Source organism: Oryx dammah, unplaced genomic scaffold, assembly GCF_014754425.2.
Source record: "Oryx dammah isolate SB20612 unplaced genomic scaffold, SCBI_Odam_1.1 HiC_scaffold_20, whole genome shotgun sequence".
In the NCBI taxonomy this organism is placed as follows: Eukaryota; Metazoa; Chordata; class Mammalia; order Artiodactyla; family Bovidae; genus Oryx; species Oryx dammah.
The window spans coordinates 15,779,218-15,803,288 of record NW_024070204.1 but is presented as its reverse complement, the minus strand read 5'-3'; the positions used below and the strand labels follow the sequence as shown (position 1 = coordinate 15,803,288).

Sequence of the window (24,071 nt, the reverse complement as noted above, 5' to 3'; positions counted from 1 at the left end):
TGCCGAAGAATTGATGCTTTTGAACTGTGGTGTTGGAGAAGACTCTTGAGAGTCCCTTGGACTGCAAAGAGATCCAACCAGTCCATTCTAAAGGAGATCAACCCTGGGATTTCTTTGGAAGGAATGATGCTAAAGCTGAAACTCCAGTACTTTGGCCACCTCATGTGAAGAGTTGACTCATTGGAAAAGACTCTGATGCTGGGAGGGATTAGGGGCAGGAGGAGAAGGGGATGATCGAGGATGAGATGGCTGGATGGCATCACTGACTTGATGGATGTGAGTCTGAGTGAACTCCGGGAGTTGGTGATGGACAGGCAGGCCTGGAGTGCTTGATTCATGGGGTCGCAAAGAGTCGGACACGACCGAGCGACTGAACTGAACTGTGAGAACAAAATGTGTAGCTGCTGCACCTAGTAATTTTCCCAACTGAGGCAACTAAAGAATGTCTAGATTTTATCAGCACCAGATGGTTGACAACCATGTGCCTAGTGTACACCAAACCTTGGCCTTGACTCCACTAAGAATGGCAAGTGGGGTTCCTGGATGGTGGCCATGTGAGGCCTTTGCCTCAGTGACCGCAGACAGGCTGAAGATGGCCTGCTCTTAGGGTTGAGGCCAGGCAGGATCACCATGGCACACACCAGCTCTTGAGGACTTGAGTCCATCCCTACCATGCAGCAGCAGTGTTAGCTACTGGACAGGACATTCAAGGTGAAGGGGACAAAGCTGGTCACTGTGGAAAAGCTCATTTCACTCTCTGTTAGTTTTTGCTCTAGGTACATAGGCACCCAGTGAGTGTTAGCCCCGGGAGCCTTTCCTCTCCATAAAGCAGATGTTAAACACGCATGAAGTGGTGAGCTAAACATGTGGTGAGTCCCCAAATAACTTGCCAGTGACGCACAAGTCTATGCAGTACCTTCCCTTTATTTAAAATCATTCATGAGAAGGGAGCAATTGAGCTTCCTCCAGAGTTAAAATGGACGCTCAACATTTCCGGGCTGAGTGCATCACTCCCACACACAAAACACGTTCTGCTGAATACACAACTTCAAACCAAGGTTTTCTTCACTACAGTAAAGTTAAATGTCATGAGCACTAATCCAGGAGACTGATTTGATTGTTCTAATCACCCAAAAGGCTAGTGAGTTTTTTATGAGAAAAGGATGAAGAGAGTGACTTTATATGACTTTCATCAACGAGCACGTCTATCTGCAAGAAATGCATGGTACTTAATATTAGTAATCATTTAAATATCCTCCATGGTTCAAAGAATCTGTTATCTCTCTACCAGCACCACTAATCCACCCCCGAGCTATTTTACATAGGCCAGGACACACTGGTAATAATGTGGACATTTCTCTGCTATTTTTCTTACCTAAAACAGCTGCTTGGTGGTTAGTGTGTTTACATATTTCTTGCTGTGCTTTCAAGCATTAAGAGTTCAAATTTATTTCACAATAGAAACAAGAACCCGCATTGAACCTGTGTCCAGTTTCAGCATTTCTTCTTCTCCAGTATAACCCACTGGCAACATCTTAAGTGTGGTACAGACTACACTACTGAGATGATCATTGGAGGGGACTTCTTTCTGCTTTTTAAATCCTGTGTAATGTAACCCATAAAAACCGAATAAGGTCCCTCCTCATCCACCGTTCACTAGTGGATGAGGATGAACTAATTTTGGGAATTAATTCCAGTATACTGGGCCTTCACAAATTCTAAAGAAAATTTCTTAGGTTAGGGTCTATTTATTAGTTTATTACTATTATTTATTACTCTATTACCACCCAACCCACTCTTCTCAAATCTGGCATTTGATGGCCTCAATCATGAGAAAGCTTTGTCTAGGATTAACTTCGGGGCTTCCTTGATAGCTCAGTTGGTAAAGAATCTGCCTGCAATGCAGGAGACCCCGGTTGGATTTTTTGGTTGGGATGATCCCCTGGAGAAGGGATAGGCTACCCACTCCAGTACTCTTGGGCTTCCCTAGTGGCTCAGTTGGTAATCTGCCTGCAATGCAGGAGACCTGGGTTTGATCCCTGGGTTGGTTAGATCCCCTGTAGAAGGGAAAGGCTCCCCACTCCAGTATTCTGGCCTGGAGAATTCCATGGACTGTAACAGTCCTTGGGGTCACGGAGTCTGACACGACTGAGCAACTTTCACTTTTCAGGATTCACTTCACTTTTAAGTGGTTTATATTTGAGATTTGGCTTTTAATAACCAACTGCAAAAGACCCAAAGCACTACCAAGAGATCTGAGAAAATTCCTTCTTTTCTTAGGTTAAAGCACTGATGCACCTGCCTTGCTGCTCCATAAAAGCAACTGATACCAGTTTCCCAACCCCTTCCCCATCTATGGAATATGAGCAAACTGAGGGTCGCTATTCCAGCCCTGGGGGAGAAATCGAGGGACAGAGGTGACATACCTCCTGTTGGGACATACCTGTCCACCCCATAAAGTCATCACCAGGATATACACAAGCTAGTATTTCAGAAGTGAAACGGGGTTTGTTTTAACCCACTTACATGTAAGAGAGAAGCCTACAATTAGAAGTGACTTAAAAGCCAATGGCACCCCACTCCAGTACTCTTGCCTGGAAAATCCCATGGACGGAGGAGCCTGGTAGGCTGCAGACCATGGGGTCGCTAAGAGTCGGAAACAACTGAGCGACTTCACTTTCACTTTTCACTTTCATGCATTGGAGAAGGAAATGGCAACCCACTCCAGTGTTCTTGCCTGGAGAATCCCAGGGACAGTGGAGCCTGGTGGACTGCTGTCTATGGGGTCGGGCAGAGTCGGACACAACTGAAGCGACTTAGCAGCAGCAGCAGCAAAAGCCCTAAGTCATCAGTGCAAAACCAGAACAGGAATCCAGTCACTGCAAAGGCCAGTTCCATGCTTGCTTTCACTCCACAGCTACCATGAATATGGTATACAAACAGATAAAATAACCTTCAGTGGTTTCACAACTTACCTGACCTGCATGGTATCTACCTATAAGACCTTATGATTCTCTTCTACCCAGCCTTTAAGTTCAAATCCATTTATTGTCTTACAATGTATTTCGTCCAAAATATGTGACTTTTAATTAATCACATCCTCATTTTTTATAGAGTATATCTCCACAGACTGACACTGATCCAGCTCATTTTTTTAAACAAATAATCTTGAAGATCCTGCTTTATTTTTCTATCCAAATTTACCCAAGAAAACTCCCAATAATTGTCCTGTTCTCTACTGAGGCAATGACCCAGGAGCAGGGAAGGGTAATGGTGGTAAAAAGAAAACCAGTAGTCTTCATGACTTCATTTTAATTGTTTAACTTTATTACTGTTGCACCATTTATACAATTACATATAATTTCAATGCATCCATTGTACATTTTTTTTGTTTTTTTTTTTTTAATTTTTATGTTTTTCCATTTTCCAATGAGTGGTGTGTTGGTGTCTGTGACACAGAATGGAAGAGAAAACTGGAACTGCAATGAACGCAGACTTTTTTTATTTTTATTTTTTTTCATTTCCACTGACCAATAAACAGAACTACAGGTGCACCCAACCACGGACATGCATTAACTCGTCATGAGAAATCTAGGGAGGCTAAGTAGGATGAGAGAATGTTTGTTATTCCCAAAAAGACCAGGGGAGGAAAAATGGAGTACTGGCATCAAGATACATGTGGACAGGCTATGGTGGGCTGTCTGAAAGTTGGCATTCATCCACAACATTAAAAAAATATCAAAATAAGAAAGGCTGTAAATGAAAAAGAAAACACAGAAAATACTGCTTTCATAAACATCTGATTGCCTTGGCACAGCCCTGCGGGCAGAATCAAACGCATCACTCCCCACCCCCTGCTCCTTGCAGAAAGACAAGATGTTCAGATCTTAGTGGCAGGAGCGCATGTGAACGCAGTTCAGGTACAAAAGATGTACTGCACTTTCAGACATTGATCTTGAAAATCCAGGGCTGATCGGTAGAGTTGACTGAAGGTATATTAGATATTTCCCCACAAAAATACTATTTGGATTCTCCCCACCCCCTCCCTCCCTTTGATGGGACCACATCCTTATTCTTGGGCAATACATATGATTACTTCCGATTTGAAACAAGTTAGTATAGGAGAGAGACAAGAGAGAGAGATAGAGAGACAAGAGAGACAGGTCGTCGTTAAGCTGTATTCTTTTTTTTTTTTTTTTTCCATAGGCTGTCCTTTGTTACTCTTTCACTGCTACGGTTTGATCGGAATTAGGTGCCGGGGTCTCGGCAGGTTTGACCTCGTCTGCGGGGGCTGCGGGGGCCTGAGCCTTGGGCGTGGAACTTGGCGCTTCCGTGGCCGCCGGCGTCTCCTTGGAGGATGGGGCAGCCTCAGTGCTGCTGGGTTTTGAGTCTGAAGCTGGGGCCCCGTCACTTTTCGTCTCCTGCGCGGCAGGAGCGGCGGGAGCCTCAGTCTTTGTGGGGTCCCCTCCCTCCTTGCTCTTGTCATCCTTGGTGGGGGCCGCGGGCTCCGCTGCCTCGGCCTCCGGAGCTTTGGGGGCATCGCCGCCAGCGGAGGGGCCTGAGGCGGCCGCCGGCTCCTGCTCAGCATCTTTGGGGGGCTCCGGCTTGCCCTCCGCCCCCTCCGTCGGCTCAGGCTCTGCCTTCGGGGCGTCTTCCTTGGCCGCCTCGGCGTCTTTCTCACCTTCCTTGTCTTCGGGCTTGTTGGCGGCGTCCTGGGCCTCCTTCTCCTGCTTCTCCTCTTTGCCCTCCTTCACCTCTGCGGTCTCGGCAGCTGCCTGGGTCTCATTCTCCTTCGGGGTTCCCTCCTCTTCTGTCCCGGCTCCTTCGGCCTTCTTGTCTTTCTCCTTGGCCTTCTCATCATTCACATTGTACCCCTTCTTCTTCTTGCTCAGTTTGCCTCCCATCTTGGAGTTCTGTAACAACACAACATAGAACAAAACGAGAAAGAGTTACTTGAGGCTCCAGACAAAAGGTCTGCGTCCCCCCAAATTCATGGGTTGACATTCTAAACCCCTGGGTGACAGTATTAGGAGGCAGGGTGGGGTGGGTGGCCTTCCGGAGGTGATTAGGACATGCTGGTGGGGCCCTCCTGGATATCAGCACCCTCACAGAAGCAACCCCGGCACAGACCTCTCTGGCCCCCTTCCCCATGTGCCCTCGAAGCCAGGAACCAGCCCCCTATAATCTCAAAGCATGTCCTCACCAGATAGCAAATCTGCCCACATCTTGATCTAAGACTTCCCACCCTAGCAGAACTGTGAAAAATCAATTGTTATTGTTTACAAAACACTCTGCTGCTGCTGCTAAGTCGCTTCAGTCGTGCCCGACTCTGTGTGATCCCATAGACAGCCTGCCAGGCTCCCCCGTCCCTGGGATTCTCCAGGCAAGAACACTGGATTGGGTTGCCATTTCCTTCTCCAATGCATGAAAGTGAAAAATGAAAGTGAAGTCACTCAGTCACATCTGACTCTTAGCGACCCCATGGGCTGCAGCCTACCAGGCTCATCCGTCCATGGGATTTTTCCAGGCAAGAGTACTGGAGTGGGTTGCCACTGCCTTCTCCCACAAGCCACTCGATCTATGGTAATTAGCTACAGCAGCGCTAAGATGCTTGTCAAGTATAAAAACTGAAAGAGGCTTCTATTTACAAAGTGAAGGGTTCAGAACACTACTGAGCCGTGCACCTTAGAATGGTAAACACCGTAAATCATATGCTACAAGTATTTCATCACAGTTAAAAACAAAATAAAATTAAACAATGAATCATTTAAAGTATCTGATCAGTAGTAAGCCAAGGACATACCCAGCTAAAATCAAAGAACAGTGATTAAAAAGACTAAGACTGTCAACTACAAAGAGAAATGGAGCCACTATTTGCTTATCTGCTTCCTCGTGTCCAGCTCAAACACCAAGGACTGAGCAAATTGGGAGTGACAGCCGTTTTAGGTTTATGGGAGAGCTAGTGAAAGGTGTCATAATTTTAAAACACATTCCAGAGAAATGACATAGCTGGAAAAAAACACCACACAGATCTCAAATTTCAAGAAAATAATCTCAAGCTTCACACTCCACTATTCGTATATGCACTCACATCTTCAAAGACCAAAGGCAAGAAGGATTTGGTCTATCTCATTAAGAAGGACCCATTAAAGGAAAGCTATTGCTCAGAAAAGAGTGTCACCAGTTACATTTGGTTTGTTAATTGTGTCAGACTTGTATTCATTGCTTTTCAAGGTATTTTTGGCTTAAAAGAAATAGTTCCATAGTAATATAACAATGTCCTTCATGATCAATTTCCTGATGAGAATTCAAACTAGATACTCAACTTTAACGGTCATTAATGGCCTTTTCACTCAAAGGTAAGTCTCCAACTTCCTGGAGGCTGAAACTGACTCTGGTATAAGAACCTGTGAGTGTACTTGATCCTGAATCTTTCTCCTCTGGTACTAAAGCATTCATCCAAATCAATAATCAGGTATAAATTTAGTTCAAATGTATTTTTATGGCATCATGTATCAGTGGGAATCCACTGAAATGTTGCTCTTTGGAGGCAAATTGGTTGCTTTTAAGTGTGGCAAAAAATCACATGGCAATATTCTCTTTCTTCCCCACAAATAAGTTCAGGAGAAAAAGAGAGAGAGGAGAACGTACCCTGTGCTTTGAGTCCCCACATACAGGTGACGCCTCTGGTTCTGTTTCAGGTCAGAACTGACCCCTGGCAGAACTATATTGTACTCTGTGATATGGTTTTTTTAAGTATTTTCCATTTAGAATAGAAAATTTTCTGCTTATTCATTCCATTCCTTGGACTCACGATTCAGGACAGTGATAACCTACATTTATCTTACTTAAGAGCCGGGTGTTAGATACAAAAGTGCTATTCTTCAGTCAAAATTTGTCTCACCATGATGTACGTGAATTTCCTGTCCGGAATGACTTTAATAGTTGGGGAGGGGAAAAAAAAAGCAATAAACCAAAAGATGACGAAAATACTGTTCCTGTTCTCAAAGAAGACCTTTATTATGTTATCAAAGTAAGAATTTCTCTTATACACATTTCTTTTTGAAAAGGGAGTGACTTTGGTCATAACCTACTTCAGACATCCGACAGGCTATATTTGACTTAATTTTGGGTTATTTTTCCCTCAGAAGTGAGAGCAAGCATATATGGTAAAAATACTTTAAATGTACCTTTATCCTGTAAGCAATCACAAAACAATAAATGAAAATATGAAGAAATAAACTGGAGCAGTATTTTAAATTATAGTTTAAACTCTTTCACTGAATTCTAAATTACCCAGTATGTATGAATGCTGCATGTCAAAATTTCAACTCTGATATTTCAAGCTATTTTGGTACATTAGGTTAGAGCTGCCGCTGCTGCTAAGTCGCTTCAGTCGTGTTCAACTCTGTGCGACCCCATAGACGGCAGCCCAGCTGGCTCCCCCGTCCCTGGGATTCTCCAGGCAAGAACACTGGAGTGGGTTGCCATTTCCTTCTCCATTGCATGAAAGTGAAAAGAGAAAGCAAAGACGCTCAGTCGTGTCTGACTCTTAGTGACCCCATGGACTGCAGCCCACCAGGCTCCATTGTCCATGGGATTCTCCAAGCAAGAGTACTGGAGTGGGGTGCCATTGCCTTCTCCAGCTAAGAAACAGAAAACCTGGCAGGTCTGCCTGGTAGGATCTTCTCCCAATTCCATAATAGAAACCCATGAACCAACTTAAAAAGTACAGAAGACAAAGTATAAATGTGGCGGGCATATGACCAAAACCAAGTGTCCTCTCTGAAATACTCAGCATGGAATTGTATACAGCTATCCCTAGAGACTTAGTCATGTTAGTTTACAAACCTAAAATCTACTTTACGAAAACTGGTGTTCTGAAACACAATTAGGGCCAGTCTCTATTCTTTGTTTCTGGGCAGGAAATGAACAAATGTACATAATCAAATTCTAAGTAAGAAAGTATGTCTCCATTCCTACTGGTCTTTGAAAGTTAATAAACACTATTACTTTTTGCAAATTTTCCTGTGTTAGTTATAGTGAGGTATCAGAGGAAGTCTTATAGAATTCTCTAGAACACTGGAAAAGTAGAACAGTCTGATTATTTCTCCAGAAAATATGGGTGAAAACCTTGCCAACAACCAGGGATAAATTAGAATTCAAATTTCAAGTCTATTACCTGTTTCCAGGGGTCCAGGAGCAACCCTAATCCCAAATATGTTACTAAAGTATTTTATTTAATCTTCTCAACAGCACCATGAGATTGTAAGTATACCATCAGTGTCTTCCTGTTATCCCTATCCAAATTCTAACTAGCTGAGTTCATGGAGCAGTGTCATAAAACAAAAAGGCCAAGTCCTACAAAATTAGGTGAGGCAGGATGGCACTGTCTAGGTTGTCACAGAGAACTCCACTGAGAAATTAACAAGTGGGCAAACTTCTCATCTCAGGAAGGGTACCCATCCTGAGTCACAAGGTTGGTGCAGATCTAGGGCGAACTCAAGATGTTGACATGATTAGGACAAATTTCAGATTTTCTGGTACCCTCTGTCCCTCTAACTTTTTATCATCCCATTTGCTAATGGAGCTTTGTATCAAAATCCTAAGGAAATGAGGGGGGGTGGGCATATATTTTTTCTCTTATTTCTATCACTTATAATTTTGAAAGAAATCAGTTGGTGTAGAAATTCAGAAGTTTGAACTTCTAAATTAAAAAAAAAAACAGTTAAACACACACACAGGCACATCAACTAGTAATCCATCCTAGAAGGTACTTAAACCCAAATCTTTCCCTGATAGCTCAGTTGGGAAAGAATCCGCCTGCAATGCAGGAGACCCTGGTTCGGGAAGATCTGCTGGAGAAGGGATAGGCTAACACAGTATTCCTGGGCTTCCCTTGTGGCTCAGCTGGTACAGAATCCACCTGCAATGTGGGAGACCTGGGTTTGATCCCTGGGTTGGGAAGATCCCCTGGAAAAGAGAAAGGCTACCCACTCCAGTATTCTGGCCTGGAGAATTCCATGGCCTGTATAGCCCATGGGGTCACAAAGAGTCAGACACAACTGAGCAACTTTCATTTTCAAGCTACAAAGAAAGGGCTAGGCGACCTTTGCATTTCTCCACATTGGGACATTTCCCAGCCACTGAGTGACACAGCAGGAAAACTCAGACCTGTGCACTGAACTAAGCTCTCCAGGTTGATATGACAACCAAACACTAAAGTTGATTTATTAGTTACAACATCTCAGAGGAAAGCAAACTCAGGAGTTGTCCTTTGAAATTACAAAAGAATTGTATGTTACAAGGGCCAAAACTACAGACTGATGGCTTCAAACTGGCCTAGAAAACAACTGACAACCAACAGCAAGAGAGAGAAACTTCACTGTTTTTAACCTTGAAAATGTTGGACGGGAATTACTTCATGGAGACGTTGCACATGCCATTTCATGGGCCTGCAATAAGTGCTAGTTCTTTCCCCCATCATTTAATTTTGCAATTCTTAGATAATTATGTGCTTGTAAACTGTAAGAGAATAGTAGGCCACAGGTTCCACAAACACACTCTAGAATCAGGAATTAGAAGCATTGTGGTTAAAATATTTTTAAATGGCATCAAGATTTTTGGTATCTGTGTTCCAAGGATGCTCCTGCTGACTGGATATGCGTGGAGAAGAAGTTTGTGTGGTTATCTGTTGTCGCCACGTGTGCATGAATGCTAAGTTGCTTTACTCGTATCCGACTGTGGGACCCTGTGGACTGTAGCCTGCCAGGCTCCACTGTCCATGGGATTCTCCAGGCAAGAATACTGCAGTGGATTGACATACCCTCCTCCAGGGGATCATCCTGACCCAGGGGTGGAACCTGTATCTCTAGTGTCCCCTGCACCACCTGGGAAGCCCCTATTGTCACCTATTATCCCCATACTGCTAATATTAATATTAGTCTACTCCTTTGATTTGATTCTTTAATGTACTTAAGATTCTTGAGGTTAGAAATCTTTTAAAAATATAAACAGTCTATTATACCAAGAAATCATTTCCCAGACAGAAGTAAAAATTATGGATCAGTCATCAAATCTACTTCCTCCCAATCTGAGCTCATACTCAGAGTGATCATAGAAGAAACATCATTTTATCTCCCCACTAATTCTCTGTCACCTGGTCCACGGAAACAAGAAAAAAAACTCCCTCTCAGTTCTCAGGATGAACAGAGAATCCAAATTCTTCAATTAAAACTCTTCATTTTACTCATATTATATACATATGTGAAAGAAAAAAAAAACTGATCTACACTTTATCTCGGGTAATAAGCTAAACATAGAATGTTTATGAGGGAAGGTAACAGTCAAATGCCACCACCTATCTTTTTTTTTCCCCCACAGATGAAACTTTTCTTTTATAAAGTCCCAAATCATTTCATATTTTTCAGGTACTGCAGTATTCGAAATGGCTCACAGCTGCCATGTGACTTATCTGCTCCTCCATTCTGATAAAAGTGAGCCTCTATCTAGTTAATTAATCCCCCTTGGCTATATACACAAATACTCCAGAAGAATGAAAAGTCTGCTCTTTGGTGAAGAGAGAAAGTGACATTCTAGCACTGCTATGTGATCAAAGCAACCTGGAAGGGAAGGTGGGGAAACAGGAGAGAAGCCGTGAGAATCAGAGGGAAGGTCAGTGGCGGGTATGAAGCCCCGGAGCCCAGTTCTTTGCCTACACCTCACATCAGGACTCAGATCACATCCATGTGATAGAGAACCTTCCTTGCCTTACCTTAAGTAAGGTAAGGCATTTTTTGGCCTCAGAAATAAATCCATGAAGTAAATAATAAATGGCCTCAAAATGAGATTTTAATTTTTTCTCCAAAACAAATATTTGGAGGATTTTGTTGAGTCTTTGAGCTAACCAGTATTTATTTTCTTGTAAATGGAATTCCTGTTTACAAGGTAATGGTCAACTACCAAGTTGAATACTAATATATATCTATGAAGAGAAAAAAAAATGTAATTCTACATATCACCACTATTGCAAACCTTAAAAGAATTTTCTTTGAGGCATTCAGGCGAAGAAATAATTTGAAATATTATATGGTAATAATGATACTCTAATAGACAAAGATAGTCACCTCCACAAAGCTTTTCAAATTCTTTGATCCTTTTGCTCCAGGAAGGCCGTTAGAGAACACAGAAGATGGTTCTTAGCCATTCAAATCATCTAAGTTTGTGTTTATTTTGTACACACAATCCCAGGACATGCTAGGCAAAATTACATCTGTATTAGATGAACCACAATTCTCGCAAATTCTAATATGATCAACTCATCTAGGACTTTCCCAATATGTTTTTAAAGAACGTGCCTGCAACGCAGGAAACGCAGGTGGGAAAAATCCCTTGGAGTAAGGCATGGCAACCCACTCTAGTATTCTTGCCTGGAGAATCCCATGGACAGAGGAGACTGGTGGGCTGCAGCGCATAAAGTCACAAAGAATCGGACACGATTAAAACAACTGAGCATGCACACCAGTATAGCCTACCAAATTAAAACTTAGCTTTCATTTTGTGAAAATAAAAGTGGACAGGCAGAGGATAAAGTGTCATTTTGGAAAAATTATAAATATTTTCTTTACAACTTATGTCAAAAACAAGCCACCTAGCACTCACTCACAGTATTATCATTTCCTTTGGAAGGAAGCATTTTTGCTTTGTTTTGCTTTGAACTGAAATGAGCCCAGAAAATGGAATATTAATTCTAAGAAAAAAAATTTTTTTTTTCATTTGCTCATAAAGGCCTGTATCTTTTCATGGATCCCCTTGCATGTTTAGAATCTGACTAGAAAATAGTTTTACCTAAGAAATCTCTCATGAGTTGCTTGTTTCCAAAATCAAGGGGTAATTCATTTCTACATCTATTGTAATGGAAAGCTATACCACACAAAACTAGGACACAGCTGCATTGTTACAGAGCTACTTAGAATGCAACATTTGAGAAGATTTTGTTTGGAGTTTATCATAAGTTGGGAAAGAGTTCCAGTCAGTTATAGATTTTTAATACCAACATCTTTGCTTTGGGAATATTAGCATGAGGTCATGGTGACTTTAATACAGTAAGAGCAAAGATTCACTGCGTGCTAAGTTGCTTCAGTCGTGTCTGTCCGATTCTGTTCAACTCCATGGACTGTAGCCTGCCAGGCTCCTAGGTCCATGGGATTCTCCAGGCAAGAATACTGGAGTGGGTTGCCATTCTCTTCTCCAGGGGATCTTGTCTTTTGCACTGGCAAGTGGGTTCTTTGCCTCTTCTCCAGGAGATTACAAATACTCCTCTTTACCTCCCTTTACTGCGTATTAATATCTGCTCTTCCTCTGGATCCAGTCGTTCTCTGCACTTTAACTTATAGAAACTGAAGCCAAATATTCAATCCTACAAGTTTCTTGAGGAGGACAGCTTCAGAGGCAAGATAAAAGATCTAGCAGTGAAGGATTTAAATCTTGACTCCATCCTGCACCAAAGGCAAAGCGATGGTAGCAGCAACTGGAAGCCCATTGGGATAGTTTCCCTGTTCCCAGCTAAGAAAAGGAGCCCACTGGTAGACTATGTGAGTGGAGTCACTGAGCCAACCTGGTCCTGAGTAGTCTCTACAGAAAGCAGTTCCGCCCCTTCCACTGACTAAGGTTCTCAAATAACCTGGCTACCACGTGAAAACACATGGCTCAGCCACTCTGCTCATATATTCCTTTGCTTTCCATCATGACAACTGTCTATGTTTTAAGACACAGGAACTCAAAACCTTACCTACCAGGATAGGACTTAATCAATATTTTAGCCATTGTGAAAGTGTTATGGTTTTCCAAAAAAAAAAATAAGATGTTTCTGGGACTCCTATTTACTCTTTCCTTTCTTTAGTCTGAAATAAAGCAATAAGTAATCTGGTTGTGTTCAGTGAGAGAGAATGGGGTAAATATTGAATTGAAAGGAGTTTTTAAGTTGGAGAAATAATAATGTTGTCATCACCAACTTTAAAATTTCAGTTCTTAGAGGTAGGTCTAAGGAATAGCATGCCACTGGGCATTCTAGAAGAGTCCCTCTAGATAGCTGGGTCATCCAAAGAACTCTCAAGAACCATTCTGCATTCTGAAAGGAAAACTATTGGTGATTAAATGTAAAATGTTGATCTCAGCCCATGTACTGAATTTTAGATGTTCTGATATGCAGATGATCACCATCATTTAGGTAGCATTTTGTTGGTTACATTCATTAGTTGGCTTCCCATATCTTCAGATGAAAAATGCAAGTCCCAATTATAGCACCGACTCTCTTCAGAAAATGCAACCTTGCATAATGTCCCAGTTTCTAGGCATTAACCACCTGGAAACCACAGGGATTATGTGTTTACTATATTCTTCCTACAATGACTACATACTTCATGACATTTCCCAGTTCCATTTCTCCTTAGCATAATTCTGTATTTTTGTTACTTTGTCAATGAACAATGATGTAATTCTGTGACAATGAAAATCACTGGCATACATTAACTGGTATACAAAAGAAAACAAGAAAATGATTAACAGAGTATTTCTCCATATGGCCTGAAGGTTACCATATTATGACTTCAATGCTATTCCTATTTATATCGCTCTCTGCACTATTATATAGGCATTTTTCTATATAGGACAGCTTGAATCATACAAAGGTCCCATCCACTGCCAAGTTTCTACTTTGAAAATACGAATTTGGACTAATTAATCATTTCATCTAGAACCAGGAGACTATAAAGTTCTTAGGGATAATGTCAAACAGATTACAGTGAAAAAGATGACGCCAAGTCTGTGGCAAAACCTAACATGAATATGCAACAGTATGTGTCAGAGACTGAAGTGTTATTTCTGGTTTGATTGCTGCTTCATGGTGTGATCAAGATGAAGAATAGTGTCTCCTTTTGATTCTGTTTCCTTCTGTGAGGCAGATATATTTTCTGCTGATTATAAGATGGAAACAGAATCAAAAAGAGACCATTCATCTTGATCACGTCATGAGAACCAATCAAGATTTCTTGACGAAGTTAAATATGTGGTCATAGCAAATTAAACTGTGTCACTCTGCAACTTCAGGGCTATAAAAACTCAACAGGTTTAAATACAAGACAATCCAATTATTGTTTTTTTTAAGGTAACATACAAAGTTAGAAGTGACTCATAAAATGCATCTGCAGACAAACATCACCAGACATGCTGGTTTCATAATGATTCTGGCTGAAAAAATCCAAGTTTTGATCAAACCTACCTGCATTTGCTTCAGGTAGGTTTGATCAACAACTTTGGTCTTTTTCTTTTTTTACCTTAAGTAAAGAATTTTAAAAGTATGGAGAAACACAACAAATTCAAAATACATTTACAATAAGAGTGGGGGGGGGAATCTAAAACATGATTGTTTATGTCCAGAAATTTCTGTTTTTCATAAATGACTTTTCAAATGCCAAAAGTTTTATTCTAGAAGAGGAAAATGAAGTAAAGATAATATTGCCCATGTGTATTTTCAGTATTCCTACCAGGGTGCACTATGTCATAATGATTTGCTCTTAGGTGTTATCTGATTCAATGAAAGCTTCCATTCGGTAACATCACCAACATTTAGGGATGGGAATGTCCTCCAGGGAGAGGGTACTACAGTAAGAATTGTCAACCCATGTCTAAATTTCTAAGGCAAACCTATTAAATACGAGTAAGATTTTAGAGAAACATTTTCAAAGTTAGTTTATTTCCCTGTCACAATAAAAGTGTTCAACATTGTAAAAATGTACTGTAAAATGTGCAAATCTGTGGAAGGCACACAGATACACAAACACTCACCCTGCTATAACCCAATTTTCCTAGAGAGCTGGTTAAGAAGAGTTATAACTACAAAGTCAGAAAGCTCTCTTATAGAAAGGGAAATTAATCCCCCAATGACATTTCCATTCTCCTTTATGAAGTCCGGGCCCTATAGAGCATCCTCGAGTATCTTTAAAGATCTCTCATCAAAAATTCAACACGCAGGGGCTTCCCTGGTAGTCCAGTGGTTAAGTCTCCGTGCTTCTAATGTAGGGGGTGTGGGTTCAATCCCTGGTCAGAGAACTAAGATCCCACACACTCGGATAAAAACAAAAATCCAACATGCAGAGTTGACTTAAGAACTTAAAATCTTCAGAAATTATTCTAGATTTAAAAATAGACTTGCTCTTTAGTAGGAAAAGAAAAATTTTTTCAAGTTAAGTAAGACACAGCAGAGAACACATGAGAGCAAAATGTCTAGTCTAGTCTAGCATGAGGGTTCAGTTCAGTTCAGTCGCTCAGTGGTGTCCGACTCTTTGCGACCCCATGAATCGCAGCACGCCAGGCCTCCCTGCCCATCACCATCTCCCGGAGTTCACCCAAACTCATGTCCATCGAGTCGGTGATGCCATCCAGCCATGAGGGTTAGACATACAGAAACAATTAAAATCAGACAGCAAAAAATTAGTTTTCCCAGAAGAGATGACCTTTAGTTGAAGTTGGGAGACAGACAAGGTGGAGTTGAAAACAGCAGAAATAACCAAAGTATTTATACACTAGAACTTACTCTGTCTGGGACTGTCTTACTATTTAATCTTTACATATATTAACCCATTAGCCCATAATCTCATCAATCCTATAAGAAATTATTACCACTTCCACTTTATCACAAGGAAACTAAGCCAAGTAACCGGAGAAGGCGATGGCACCCCACTCCAGGACTCTTGCCTGGAAAATCCCATGGACGGAGGAGCCCGGTAGGCTACAGTCCATGGGGTCACGAAGAGTCGGACACAACGGAGCAACTTCACTTTCACTTTTCACTTTCATGCATTGGAGAAGGAAATGGCAACCCACTCCAGTGTTCTTGCCTGGAGCATCCCAGGGACGGGGGAGCCTGGCAGGCTGCCGTCTATGGGGTCGCGCAGAGTCGGACACGACTGAAGCGACTTAGCAGCAGCAGCAGCAGCAGCAGCAGCAGCAGCAAGGCAAGTGACCTACCCCAACATGACACAACTGGCACTCTGGAAACAGTGGTATTAAGCCACAGACTCTGCCTCTGGAGTGAGGTCTCTTAAACACTATGATAAACTGCCTTGAAAGATGACTAAGCTACCTTTAAATGAAAATAGGGAATTGCAAAGCATTTATTTTAGAGCAAACAAACAGGATGCTTTCAAACTGTGGTGCTGGAGAAGACTCTTGAGAGTCCCTTGGACTGCAAGATCAAACCAGTCCGTCCTAAAGGAAAGCAACCCTGAATATTCACTGGAAGGACTGATGCTAAAGCTGAAGCTCCAATACTTTGGCCAGCTGATGCAAAGAGCCAACTCATTGGAAAAGATCCTGATGCTGGGAAAGTTTGAGGGCAGGAGGAGAAGGGGACGACAGAGGATGAGATGGTTGGATGGCAACATCAACTCAATGGACATGAATCTTAGCGAACTCTGGGACACAGTGGAGGACACGGAGCCTGGCGTTCTGCAGTCCATAGGATTGCAAACAGTCAGACACAACTTGGTGACTAAACAACAAACAACAACAGCAACAAATTCTTGACTGAAGAATCTAGCCAAGAGTGTATGAAAAACTTACCTACACTTTGGAGCTAGGTGAGGACTCATCTACCTGGAGGGAGGGGTGGTGAAACATAATCTATCAAGGTACCTAACAGAATGTTTATATCTATGTGGCAGAAAGCGGAAAACCAGATTTTTCCAGAAAGGGGGAAAAGAAAAAAAAAAAGGTGTCAGAAGTCAAGAAAGAATTTTAGGAAGCAGCTTGGAGGAGTTAGATTCTGCTACAAAATGAGTTTTAAAAAAACAAACCAAGAACAGAAATTGTGCAATTTGATCTTGTGATGAGTTGTTTACTCCTGACCCTGGAGTGACTCAGGTAGGAGTGAAGACATTCACCTCTTTGGAAAAGGCTCAAAAAAAGGCATGAGCCAGAAAAGATATCTACAAAGGCCCACACTGAAGGGTTTTGGTGAAGTGAAAGCAATCTCAGGGGAACAATTTACAATTTTGTCAATATTGGATTTTATTTGCTTATAAGGATTTGGAAGAACTGAAAATATATATGGGAAGATGGGATGAGACAAAGAATAAAGAGAGAAACTAAAGTGGAAAGATAAAGGAGAAATAATGGACAGGGCACAGTTCTTAAAGACTGTCAGTCAAGATTAAGCTTGGTAAGCAGGAACCCTTGCTATACAGATGGAGGAGGGAGAGGAGTTAAGTGAATTTCAAATCCAGTGGTTTTCCCAGACTGGCCATCGGCATAGCTCTCTTTTATGTGCATGTAGTCAAATCCGAATTATTCCAGACCAAAGACTCAGTAAGGTCTCTCTAGAATCAACATGAGATCACGTGTCTTGGAAGTAGCCATTGACCTATGGTACTCTATCTTCTCAGTTCTTTCATGTAACAGTTAAGAGCTTTCTCAAGTACTGGAAGGAAAAGGACTGATATTTCATCAACTAAAATGTTTGAAAACGCTAAAGAATGAATACAGTGACCACTAAACCAGGAGAGGCCTTATTTGTGAAACAATCTGATGTGCAAAAGGAGAGCAAATAGGGTTAGTGCATTACAAAGGAGATTAGGAGTTTCTTAGATAACAAATGCATAGTTGATATCTAGACCCATAATTTATGTAAATATAAAAATGAAATTAATTTATTTTTTGCTAAAGCCAAAATTTATTTATTTATTTTTAATGTTTACATTGGAGTACAGTTGATCAACAGTGTTGTGTTAGTTTCTGGTATAAAGCAGAGCGATTCAGTTTTGCATATACATGCATCCATTCTTTGAAGACAGGAGGAGAAGCGACGAGAGGATGAGATGGTTGAATGGCATCACCAACTCGATTGACATGAGTTTGAGTAAGCTCCAGGAGTTGGGGATGGACAGGGAAGCCAGGCGTGCTGGGGTCACAAAGAGTCGAACACGACTGTGCGACTGAACAGATTCTTTTTCAAATTATTTTCCCATTAAGGTTATTACAGAGTATTGAGTAGAGTTCCTTGTGCTATACAGTAGAACCTTGTTGGTTATCGATTTTAAATATAACGGTGTATACAAGGAACGTTAATTCTTAGGAACCTAATTACTACCCTATTATTTCCTTATTATGCAATCTAGTCTTAGATAAGCCTCTATTTTTGGTTATTTATCTATACCATCATTTCTTAACCCTTTTACATTGTGTTGTATTGTGTAGGAAGTTTTAGCAGTAAGATAGACTGGACCCCATTTCAACATCAACCTGTAGTCTAACTTCAGATTTATTCAATGTAAATATAATGATACCAGAACAAAGATTCAGTTTTCAAGTTATAGGCTCAGAAGATGAGTTTATACAACCATATAAATTGAGTTATATAAACTGGGCCTTCACTTAGCAGTAGAAATAAGGCTAAATTAAAACTGAAACGTCCATTCCATTAAATGGGACATGGCCAAGCTCCAGGGATCATCCATGATAAGAAACTCTAAAGCATTAGAAGCCATCACATAATTAACATGAGAATACAGAGAAACTACTACACTAATATTGACAAGGCATTTTTCTTTTAGATTACTATGTGTATATTGTAAAGATCAATTTTTCAAAGTATATCTCCTAATTTATTCTACAAGCTTTGAGCATAAAACCCTGAATTGATGCTATTGTTATAAATATGGCAGATGATGGTTAAGCTTGTCTTGGAATAACTAAACGCAGGCCTCATGCAGAGGGTTTATCACCCCACTTTTAAAATATCCTACCACACAGAGCAAACACTATCAGAGAACATGTATTATTCATTCTCATCAATTGTCTAATATGCTTTTAGAGTCTGCTGTATACACACATCGTTATTTATTTGCACTTAACGGGTGAGGTGGTCCTTTCAAAAGCCATGCTTAACTGCATCTAACATATGAGTTTAAATGAATCACCTGCTCTTTTAGTCAATAAAGCTGGTAAAGGAACAACAATCAGCCCAGGAAATGCAAGCCACTGAGATCACTTCTGAACCATTCCTCCCTTCCAAAGACCCAGGAAACTAGCATGTCTTATCACCATGGCTAATTTTGAACTCTCAAAACAGAGTTTTTAAAGCACAGGGAAAAAACTTACAGGAGCTAAGATGGATTAGACAGACCATCCTGGGCTCTGGAGCTGTACCAGACTTGCTCAGTGTGGCTCATCCAACAAAAAGAGGCTGGTGGCCAAGGAGACAGAGAGGCGGCCACCTACACTGAGAAGAACTGCAATTTCATTCCAGTAATTTCTACATTCAATCATAAAGGGAGGCCTACACTCTCTGTGAACCCCTAAAGTCACCATATATTGACATTTAATGTGTCGTTTTCTTCTCCCACGGCACCAACAGCAAATGCAATATTTCCAGTCCTGACCATTTTTGATGAAAATCATCCTAAAATTCTCTATACACATCCTTGATTTTTATTTTATTTTTAATTTATTTACTTTAATTGGAGGCTAATTACTTTACAATATTGTAGTGGTTTTTGCCATACATTGACATGAATCAGCCATGGGTGTACATGTGTCCCCCATCCTGAATCCCCCTCCCACCTTCCTCCCCATCCCATCCCTCAGGGTCATCCCACTGCACCAGCCCTGAGCACCCTGTCTCATGCATCGAACCTGGACTGGCAATCTATTTCACATATGATAATATACATGATTCAATGCTATTCTCTCAAATCCTCCCACCCTCGCCTTCTCCCACAGAGTCCAAAAGTCTGTTCTTTACATCTGTGTCTCTTTTGCTGTCTCACATATAGGGTCATCGTTACCATCTTTCTAAATTCCACATATATATATATATATATATGCACCCTTGATTTTTAAACAAAGAATCTGCTTTTTTTTCTTGGTGTTGTGCTTAGCACAAATAAGGATTCAGTAAACATATTCTGAATTAAGATACAATGCATTAAATCCACAGGCAAATAGTATGTGCTATATCTATCTTCAAAAGGCTACTGCAATAGAATTAAAGCAAGAGTGTAACATTTAACGTCATCTGCCCTCTCCATACAAATCAAGTTTATTTCTCAAAACTTCTCAATCAAACATTCTATCCCAAGCTGTCCATGTTCATACTCCCTGCCATGCTTTTGCCTTCTTCAAAACTTAGCATCTTGGCTACTTAATGAAGCACTGAAGAGACATTAAAGGTTTGAGTCTCAGGGGGCTGTGAGATTTAAAAACACAACTGAGGGGTATTTCTTCCTAACCACACAACTACTGAAAAAGAGACTGTCTTGTCCCAGTATTCAATCATCCCCAGCTTCCCTTGTGGCTCAGATGGTAAAGAATCTGCCTGCGATGTGGGAGACCCAGGTTCGATCCCTAAGTCGGGAAGATCCCCTAAAGGGCATGGCAACCCACTCCAGTATGCTTGCTTGGAGAATTCCATAGACATAGGAGCCTGGCAGTCATGGGGGTGCAAAGAGTCGGACACGACTGAGCGAGTAACACACACACACACCAGCACTCTACCACCCCCTCCCCACCACTCTCCTCCCTGGGCCCCTCTCATTTTAGCCATGTGGGACACCACACGAGCAGCCCACTTAGAAGATCAAGGCTCCTTCCCTTGTTACCCTAGCAACTCTGCCCATTACTGGAGCGGAAACACAGCTCAGTGGATATTCGGCTCTGTAAACTCCCTTCTTACATAACATGAAGTTTACACTGTTGTTCAAGGTCTACAGTCCGCCCTGTTGAGACAATACCGTTTTCAGAAGCATCCATTTTATGTAATTGAGAGTTCACGTTTCAGAAAACAGGTTTTCCTTTTTTAGTTTCAAACTGAACTTTGATGGCTTGCCAATGAGTTTTGAGACCTGATCCAACACTCTGTGGGGGAAATTGTATGGGCAATGGGGTCAGCAGGCGAAGTTCAGCTATGTGAACTTGGGCATGAACATCAACCTCAGCAAACGCGCCTCAACCATAAAAGAAAAAAGAGGGAGAGGAGGTTATTAATGGACAATTTTCAGAAAAGGACATAGTTCAACTAAAGACACACAGTAGGTATTCAGTAATTTTTTTGTTTACTCTTTTACCTAAAACCATTTCTCAGCTGTGTTAATATATAATACAGAGTAATCTTGAATTTCAAGATTAAGGAAAACAGAGGTGTATACAAATTACTATATTCAAAACAAGCAAAAAAAAAGAAAATGGATCCAATTGTAATCAAACTAGTAATCACTTCCATTAACGTTTACATTCTATATTGAAGCCTGCAATATCCATTCTATAATCTGTAGATTTTAAAAGCAATAAATGTTACTATATGGGCAAAATCTTAAAATGATGAGAACAGATGTTGGTTCTTGGACATGAGTCCGCCTTCTCCCCAGGTTACCGGCCTCCTGAATAAAGCAATCTTTCCTTCCCAATCAACAGTCTCTAGTATTGGCTTTCGAGCAGTGAGCAGCCAAACCTGAGTTAAGTAACACTGGGAAAAGATGAATGCCACACTGGAACACTAAAGGACCAAGTGTGCCCAGCATACATGAGAAAATGCTACAGGAAAAATCAGAAGGGACAAAGGGTCTTAAAAAGTGCTTTAAAGCAACCTTGGGAGAAGGGAGAGTCTTTTCCTGACTATTTTTCTCTCTTACTGCTTTAGACTGAGCAACTGTGGTGAAGGGCCATACAGAGTACCCCTGTTTTGCCCACTTCACCTGTCTGGAGTTCACACCATAAGAAGGAATGAAGTTTGGGCACATGCTACCCCATAGATGAACCTTGATGACATTACAAAATGAGCCAGACATCAAAGGACAAACACTGTATGATTACACTTATATGAGGTACCCAAAGGAGTTAAATTCATAGAGACAAGAAACAGATGAGAGGCTAACAGGAGCTGGGGGATGCTGGTGGTAAAGGGGGATTTTTACTTAATGGGTACAGAGTTTCTACTTGAGACGATGAAAAAGTTTCAGAAACAGAAGTGATGATGGGTGCACAGCACTGTGAATGTAATTAATACCACTGAATTAACTGAACACTTAGCAATGGTTAAGTTGACAAATTTTATGTTATATGTATTTTTCCATAATTTACTGCTGCTGCTACTGCTAAGTCACTTCAGTTGTGTCCAACTCTGTGCGACCCCATAGATGGCAGCCCACCAGGCTTCGCCGTCCCTGAAATTCTCCAGGCAAGAACACTGGAGTGGGTTGCCATTTCCTTCTCCAATGCATGAAAGTGAAAAGTGAAAGTGAAGTCGCCCAGTCGTGTCCGACTCTTAGCAACCCCATGGTCTGCAGCCTACCAGGCTCCTCCGTCCATGGGATTTTTCAGGCAAGAGTACTGGAGTGAGGTGCCATTGCCTTCTCCGTTCCATAATTTAATGGAGTTTTAAATGTAATCCACAAACTATTGAGTGTACACTTTAAACAGATAGATGTATGGTATGTGAATTACATCTCAATAAACTGGTTACAAAATGATATCAATAAACCTTTTCCTTAGGAATATCTTATTCTTCATCTACAGCTATAAAATAATACATTTAAATACAAAGTGAAGGAAGGAATTACCAGATATCCTTTCTAGGTCTCAGGAAAAAAATTCAGGCAAGAGGCCAGTCACTTCTCTATTTTTGCCTATAGACTGAGAAAAGCAAGCTAAGAAAATCCAACTGTCTGAATCCATAAGCATGTTTCTTGAGAGTTGGACAGGTCCTAGGAAATGTGGCACTGAGTTCTGAGCCACACCAGCATCATGCTAAGACTCAGTCTATTGACCAAGTGCTAAACACCATCCCAACATGGGGGACTTATAACAGGCCACCCATTGCATGCCTCAGTGGAGTCCCTCCGGGGCCATTCAAGCCACACAAAAATTCACCTGAATCACTCCCCCTCAAAAAAGAACTGACACCCCTCCTTGTGAACCTAAATCTTTACAAGTATCTGTTAAGCCTGAGCTTGAGTCTCACCATAACCAATGCTAGCTGCTTATGTTAAAAAAGCCACGTTACTCCCCAGGGCTTGGTTATTTCATTTGTAATATAAACAACTAGAACTATATCCCTTAGGTCTATAATCTTTCATCTTTACCCAAAGAAGCTATAATAATGCACAAACTTAATGAGATGTTGCTGAGTACTCAAACCTGCTAATGCGTATATTTCAAGAATGCCACTAACGCCCAGGCACTGTGCTGGATGGCCAATGGGAAACGAAATCAACTCTGACAGCCCCATCTTTTAAGTCCAGGTCAGAGGAAAATTCTTCCTCTGAAAAAAGTCAAAGGTAATGCTAACTTGTGGGCTGGATGCTAATGGTATGGCTTAAACTATTTCAACAAAAACATTTCAGCTGAATTTATTTTGCAAAAGTTAGAGCAGAAAATACAGAAGTATAGGGACCAAAATCTTTGCCAATGAGGCTTTCTTTGGGGTGTTCTTCCAATTTTTTCCACAGTATCTGAGATGCAGACCAAGGTGGGAGCTGAAAGGTCTAAGAAAAGCACTAAAAAGCAGGGTGGGAAGGCATGCTGATACCAGACAAAGGAAAGATGAGGGACACCTCTGACGTCAATGACAGACACATCAGGAGTCACTCAGTCGGGCACAAATTCCTTCTGACCAGGAAACCAAGGGTCCCATCTGTGCACTCAACCCGTGTCTTCTATATGCGGGTACCTGGAGTTCACAGTCTACAATGTGTTCTGATCTGAAGGATGTTGCTAAATGGAATACACCAATGACGGTCTGAGTCTTAAGCAACCCTGGCGTTGTGACATACATTTGATGAGAGGTGTGCTGTCTTAGAAAGTCAAAGGCAAACATAGTGTCCATTGAAAACAGAAGGTGGAGGTGACAGAGAAAATGTATTCAATGTGACAAAGTTTACCTGATTTAGACAAGCAGGAAAAAGTAAGCCTCACTAGAGATCCTGAGGCTTCTACGACTCATCCCCGCCACCAAGCCTACACTCCCACAACTTCCTGCCTGGTAACACTTTCAAGGGTACTGGGTAACAATTACCACACTT

The 24,071-nt window shown here is 41.4% G+C and overlaps 1 protein-coding gene across 4 annotated transcripts in view; it reads right to left on the bottom strand.

The window, feature by feature from the left end:
- Positions 1–3,305: 3,305 nt before the first annotated feature.
- BASP1 (brain abundant membrane attached signal protein 1) overlaps positions 3,306–24,071 on the bottom strand; it is a 54,549-nt gene continuing 33,783 nt past the window's right edge. For all 4 annotated transcript variants that reach the window (XM_040262480.1, XM_040262482.1, XM_040262481.1 and 1 more), the window contains exon 2: positions 3,306–4,913. In XM_040262480.1, coding sequence (XP_040118414.1) covers positions 4,218–4,904 — 687 coding nt within the window. In that variant the 5' untranslated portion in view covers positions 4,905–4,913 and the 3' untranslated portion in view covers positions 3,306–4,217. The remainder of the gene's footprint in view (positions 4,914–24,071) is intronic.